The sequence below is a fragment of the Euprymna scolopes genome, chromosome 22, assembly GCF_053919585.1.
Source record: "Euprymna scolopes isolate OS-2025 chromosome 22, ASM5391958v1, whole genome shotgun sequence".
In the NCBI taxonomy this organism is placed as follows: Eukaryota; Metazoa; Mollusca; class Cephalopoda; order Sepiida; family Sepiolidae; genus Euprymna; species Euprymna scolopes.
The window spans coordinates 27,689,672-27,696,987 of NC_136503.1; the positions used below are offsets into that span (position 1 = coordinate 27,689,672).

The 7,316-nt window shown below is 34.0% G+C and overlaps 1 protein-coding gene across 1 annotated transcript in view; it reads left to right on the plus strand.

The window, feature by feature from the left end:
* Positions 1 to 1,962: 1,962 nt before the first annotated feature.
* LOC145243922 (uncharacterized) overlaps positions 1,963 to 7,316 on the plus strand; it is an 85,408-nt gene continuing 80,054 nt past the window's right edge. Inside the window, exon 1 of the mRNA XM_080107035.1 lies at positions 1,963 to 2,158. Coding sequence (XP_079963161.1) covers positions 2,122 to 2,158 — 37 coding nt within the window. The 5' untranslated portion in view covers positions 1,963 to 2,121. The remainder of the gene's footprint in view (positions 2,159 to 7,316) is intronic.

The following is a 7,316-nucleotide window of genomic DNA, read 5'->3' on the forward strand; positions in this document are numbered from 1 at the left end:
TAAGAGTGAGGGCTTCTGCACAACTAGTCGGAAATAGCCGTCATACAAGCTGTCAAACCTGTAACCATTAATTTACCATTTTAGTCGTGTGAAAATATGTGATAAGCAAGTGCTCTCAAATTACCCAGTTTTAGAGAAAGAGAAATGATGAGATAGCGTTCATTGTCCTAATATGATGAGTTCCTGTGATGGACTCCTATGCGACTGTATAATAGACAAACAATATGTAGAGCTTCTCTACTCTTTAAGCAATTTAAGGTTCGCAGCCCGGATATTTTGTTTAAGTCTTCAGCTCTAGTAATAGTGTTGACCAGGACTAAGGAAGTTTTTCTCCTTTAGTGGTTTGCTACCATCTCTGCCATCTTGGTAATCTCTACCTACCCGCGTAGAGCCATAATATATAACAATAATGCCAGCTAAATTGAAGTATTTGCATTGCTTGTAAAAGGACAAATGCTTTGTTTTGTTTTTGTTTTGTTTTTTGTTTTTGTTTTTTTTTTTTCTGAGTGGCTTTAATAATAGAGGTAATGAAAAATGTTTAACGATATCGGAATACTAGTAAATAAATATTCGTCCACGTTAAGGCGATTTTATTTGTTGCTTTACAGAGAGGCGGTTCTGTTCTGTCACTGGGGAATGAAAAGGGAAGGAACAATTTGGATTAATATTCATCGTTTTGCCCGATTCTGACGCGAATGGATTTTTCTTTATCAGCTTGTTTTTGTCAGCTGAGGCTGGAGAAATATTTGACAGGAAGTCAGAGATACTAAACCACCCATACGCATAATAACTCTCACACGGAAAAATACGAATGAAAAGCGCAGTCACTTCCGCATACACGCCAGTGGGCATTCGCATGCACACATGCAGATATGAATGCACATGCATGCAAAGAAATAAGCAAACACTTTTAAATACATACACAAGCATACACACAGACACTTACGCTTTAATACAAAGACACACGCACGCATATATACAAATACAAATATATGCTTAAATCTTCATACAATTATGCACTAATATGAAGAAGAGACACGCACACACATACACGCTCATATATACACAAGTACAAATTAATGTTCAAGTACATATGCAGATACGCACGAACATACACATATACGCATACACATATATGTAAAAACACGAAGTGACACCCGGAAAGATACACAGACGTACCTTTGAGTGTCTACGAAGCTAGCGGATCGAGTTTCTTATGCATCAAATTCGATTTTTACTTAAAATCACATAGCGCTGCCCTTAAACCAAATCGGATTGATTTTATATAATCACTTACTCTAAGAATATTCTCTGATAATAATCAGTAAATGTGTCTACTTGGAGCTTTCGTTTTTTAGCGCATTCTCTGGATAGGAATAGTTTTATATCAGGCCAGTCATATGATACTTTGCAACTGCAGCACTAGTGTTAAGTTCTGCTGACACACACACGCATACACACATACACCTCTACGTATATATATATATATATATATATATATATATATATATATATATATATATATATATATATATATATATATATATATATATATATATATATATATATGCGCATATATATGTACCTGTACAGGGTGTAATGAAACATTTATCTGTAAATATTAAACTGTTTTCTTACTTAGATTACAATTAAATTTGGCAAATTTTTATTCATATAAGCATTTAATCTTCTAACATATAAATATTCAATTTATTTATGATAAAAAATAAGAACGTTTTCAGCAATTTTTATTGAAAAAAATATATACATACTTGTGGTAATTTTAACAATTTTAAAGAGTTTCTCGGAATTTCGACAAATTTTTGGAAAATCTAAAATCACTAGACGCCATCGGCTAAGCTTAATGGAGAAAACTGTGAAATAAGATACGTGAATCATTTTAAAAGAGAGAGAGAAAGAGAGAGAGAGAGAGAGAGAGAGAGAGAGAGAGAGAGACTCGTCCATTAAAAGAAATAGATATACAAAAATAACTTTAAACTAAATTTTCAACTTCATTCGGCGGACTTTTTTTTTTTTTTCGCTTTACTTATCTGAGGTTACCATCCGAGAGACACCGGTTACGTATTGCCGTCTTTCAGTTGGGGATAAACAAGGGAGACAATGCTGTTTATTGTAATCATTTTGTCGACGACTTCAGGTAAGTGCAAACAAATGCCTTTCTTTATTTTTCTTTATTTTTTATTTTTTTTTCATGGTTTCATAAGTTTTATTCAATACAAAAACAACGTGAACCGTTGTTTTAAAATAAAGTGAGTTTGCAAAACCAGTTTAACTAAAAAAAAAATATTAATTTTCAATCCAAAATTAATCTATTTTTGCTCCGTATTTATTCCTTCACATCTCTCTCTCTCTCTCTCTCTCTCTCTCTCTCTCTCTCTCTCTCTCTCTCTCTCTCTCTTGTTGTTGTTGTCTCCATTTCTTCTTCCTCTATCTATGGGTTTCTGTCTCTCAGTCTCTCTCTCCATTTCCCTTTCTCTCTCTCTCTCTCTCTCTCTCTCTCTCTCTCTCTCTCTCTCTCTCTCTCTGTCTTACGCTCTTTTTACTTCAATTATGGATTATATAGTAATGATACTAATCGTGATGTTTCGAAATTTTGAGATAAGGATTGATTACGTTGATTATTTGGATTATTCGGACTACTGCTCTCATCTCGAGTGTTATCATCATTCCGAAAGCCATACTAGAATTGTCCGCGCAACGGATATAAGTGCTAAATCATAATCAGTTCTAAATAACAGTTTTCCGCCAGTTAATGGTTTAATTATCAGCGCGAATAGTAATAAAAATACAATTACAAATTCTACCGGTCATGGCTAACAGAAAGATTTTTTTTTTTTTTTTTTTTACACAGTGATCACCACTTATCAAGGCCCGGAAGCCACTCAGGGATAAGGGTTATTGTAAGTACATTACGTTAGTGAGGAGATTTGCTGAAATGTTTACTTAAGGGGGCGGTTCATTAGGAATTTGTTAACATTGGACTTGAATACAACCAAGTTGTAGTCTGGAGGGAAGCAGGCAGACGGAACAGAGTTCCACAGGCGTGCAGTTCTAAGAAAGAAGCTTTGTTCATGGAATCCGCGTTTTGATTTAGGCACAGATATAGATTAAATATATAAGGTTGCGTTTGTAATTCTGTAAAGATTGCCGTGTTCGTAAAAATGCACTTGAAGAATATCGCAAGTTACATCGATCAAAACCTTATGAGCAAAACATCCAATGTGAGGAATGCAGTCGAAATGATTCAAATAACACAAATTCCTTTCTGATTTTAATTTTATCAAACTTTGATGTAATAATCAGAGAGAGGAAGTGAGCGTGCGTGCGAGAGGAAGAGAGAAATAATAATTTGAATTCAAAATTATTTCCTTCTCGCTCCCTATCTCTCTCTCCACTTCTCTCTCTCTCTCAATATATCTACTTTCCCCTCTCTCCTTCAGTATATACGTTTTTATTTATTTGCATGCATTGAAGTATACATACGAACGCACGTGTTTTTTGACTGTAGCCTCTATCAGCATAGGTTCGGATCGAACTCATAACATCAATACCCGCATTCTGATACTGTACCGAGGTACCACAGTCGATTACCACTTTAGTGCACGTTTTTTATCGCTTATAAATTTATGATTTGTTGTTGGGGGTTTTTTTTGTTGTTGTTGTTTTTTTGTTGTTGTTGTTGTTGTTTTGTTTTTTGCGATATTAACAACTTCGAAACGCTGTTATTTTTATTTTTATATGCTTCTTGGATGTTTTGAGACGAGCATTCATAATGTATATTAGTTGTATTCGAGATAGAAAGAGATAGAGAGATAGGGGAGAGATGAACGAAAGTGATAGCCAACATATAAATAATAACAAATGATGAAGACAAACGAAATAAATCCTTCTCTTTCCTCAAAAAAAAGGTGAGACCTGAGAAGACCCCCATTCGCCCATATATGGAGTATTATTGTTACATTTGCGCAGTTGCATCTACCACTAATCTATTAACCTATATACATGGTTCAAAAGAGAGTCGCAAACCTAATAGGTCCTGAACTATCAGCAAGGCTTCAACCTCTGTCCCATCGACAAAATGTTGCATCCCTCTGCCTATTTTACAAGTATTTGAATGGTAGATGCTCCGACGAACTACAAGTCTTTGTATCCTCTTGACGTAAATACCTCCTGACAAACCCGACAAGCAGCAAAATCCCACCTCTACTAGTAGAGATCCCCATATGCCAGAAAACAGAATCTGTTAGAGTAGAAGGTTTTCTGGCATATGGGGATCTCTACTTTAAGTTCCTTATATTATGGCCTATACTGTATATATATATATATATATATATATATATATATATATATATATATATATATATATATATATGTATATATATTGTTAACAACGGCCACTTCGACATCAAATATTATTTTATTATTCTGTGTGCGATATAGAATAAACATTTGATTGTATGGTCGAACTGAACAAAAATCCATTAATTCCTTATAATTTTAAAACGCAGTATTAAAATCAGTCTGACCGATGACAGAAAAAGTGAAATATGACGACAGAACAGTTGTTACACTGTGAACCGATTTCAGAAACCAAAGAAAAGACAAGAACGCATCGAGGAAGAGAAAGAAAGAAAGTGAGAGTGTAGAAAAGAAAAAAAGAGAGAACGAGAGAGTTGAAAAACGTTCAACCGACGTTAACACCTCCAACCCCCCTCCAGTATGAAAGCAAGTGACAGGTCACCCGGTCAACACACTTCGTGACCTCGTTTGGTTTTCGAGTCTCTTTAGCCTCAAAAAGCAGAACAAAGAAAAAAAAGACGATTTCGTTTACTCTGTTTTTAGAATCGAACTACGAAACAACGAAAAAATAAAATAAAAATAAAACTCTCTCTCTCTCTCGCACGCGCAGTTCGACCAAAGTCCGGTCTCAGTGCTTCTATTGACCTTTAAGCAATATGACGCTGTTTCAAATCTGGAAACGTCGAAAAAGGAAAATAAATATCCCGATCGAAATCGAGATGGAACGCTTAGCTATGGAAATACCTTAATTAACTCCTGGAAAAAGCTATTTTGGAGCACAGAAAACGGATGCCAATAGGCATGTATGGAAAAGAAAATGAAAAAGAAACGTCTAAAAAATCTGTGAACTTATTGTTTGAATTTCTTTCTCCCGCGCGGAAACCCAAATCGAACTGAATGTAGCGTCCGGCATTGAAAAACTGAATTTGTTGTTTGAAACTTTCTTCCCACATAAGAAACTTCATTGTGACTAACTGTATCAAATTGTTAAAAGAAAATGGACAAAACAAACAGAGAAAAAATAAAAATAAATAAAGAGAATCGCGAGTAAGTTTTGTGTCTCTTTTCTGCCGGACTAAAAATTGAATTTTTCTCCTCGTCCAACCACGCTGTTAACCCTTTTGTCTTTTTGTTATAGGATTCTCTTTCAGTTTGTATGTTAAAGATATTCCCCAACTCCATTAATTTCGAACATATTTGTTTCTCGTCAGATCTTTCCTTTAATAAATTTAGTTTGTGTCGTTCTTTCTCGCTAATTTTATTGTGTTCGGTTTCTTGTGAGTATTTTGCCTCCCGCTTGTCTCACAGGAACTAATTGCCGTTTTTTTTGTTGTTTCAAACCTTTTTTGTACTAAAAAAGAAAATTGAACCTGACTGGAACCCATGAATATACCCCTAATGCAGAAGATTTGTCTGCCTACGATAAACGTTTACTTTCATAAATTCCTTCCCATATCCCAACGTTTGCTTTTTATGATATCTAATCACCCTTCCCCGTCCCGGTTGTAACAATATATATATATATATATATATATATATATATATATATATATATATATATATATAGAGAGAGAGAGAGAGAGAGAGAGAGAGAGAGAGAGAGAGATGTGGGATATTGAATACGTTTTTTCATTACTTGTTATCTCCTGTGGTCATCAAATTAAATTTAATTAAAACTGCATAAAAAAATTAGAACTGCACGCCTGTAGAACTCTGTTCCGTCTTCCTGCTTCCCACCGGACTACAACTTGGATGTCTTCAAGTCCAACGTTAACAAATTCCTAATGAACCGCCCCCTTAAGTAAACACTTCATCAAATCTACACACTAACGTAATGTACTTGCAATAACCCTTATCCCTGAGTGGCTTCCGGGCCTTAATAAGTGATGATCACTGTGTAAAAAAAAGCATTTTGGATATTTTAAGCAGGATAATTCGTAGAGTAAATGTGGCATTGTGGTTATTTGTGAAGTGAAAATAGTGGACAAAAGAAAGAACTGAAATGAAATGAGTCAAAATGTGTTAAGTTGAAAAGAGAACAGACAAGATGACTACAAAAGTAATGGCTGGAAATCTTTCACGACTGTGGCATTCGTTATTCCAAGCATATTTGATGAAGAAAACCGCGAATAAAATGTATCGCAGATGTAGCATTGACTCTCCAAACCTAAATTAATTTGTTTTTATTAGCTTTTATCGTAAGCAAAATAAATATTCTATTCAATATCACAGATTTTCAAAAGTTTTTCGCACATATTTGATAAACGGCTTATTAGAGACTACACACTTTATTATCAAAAGATTTAAAATGTTTGGACTTTTTTTCTGGTGCTACTTTGACCTTGGTGTTGTTTGACCATCACAGCCTCTGAAATATTTCATGATTTCTTATTTTGTTTGGTTTTGGCACAAGTGAAAAATATAGATGAAAATCTCACAAGTTTATTAAAACCTCGGATAGAATATATAAAGAGCAAAAAATTAGAGGTATTTTAACTTTAAAAAGGTTTTATTTCCATTAAAAACACCCTCATACATATGAGATTCTACTTTTTTAGGAAATTATGTGTGAATACATCGAACCTTATTTTAGAATTTAAAATGGGGGTTCAGTTGTGCATATAAATATAATTAAAATGATCCCGTTTCCGGTACATTCTAACTTTTTAAGCAGTTAAGTAATTGTTACCATTAGTTCTAAGTCCGATCAGCAAAATCATAAAATCATATTAATTTCTTTATTTTTCGTATTACCAACCAGACTTAGGGTTAGTAGTAGGAAAGAGCGTGGGTTTTATAACTTTTAACAATCACATATTTTATACTAAAGTTTGATTTGGAATATTAACATTCCCAAGATGACAAACAAATAAAATTGGTTGCATATCCTTAAAACATTGTCTGATCAACAAGGTGTGATCATTTTGCGTTAAGGTTATATACGAAACTTATTGTTTGGTGCTTTATTGAATTTTTACCACTAAAATTTTCAAACT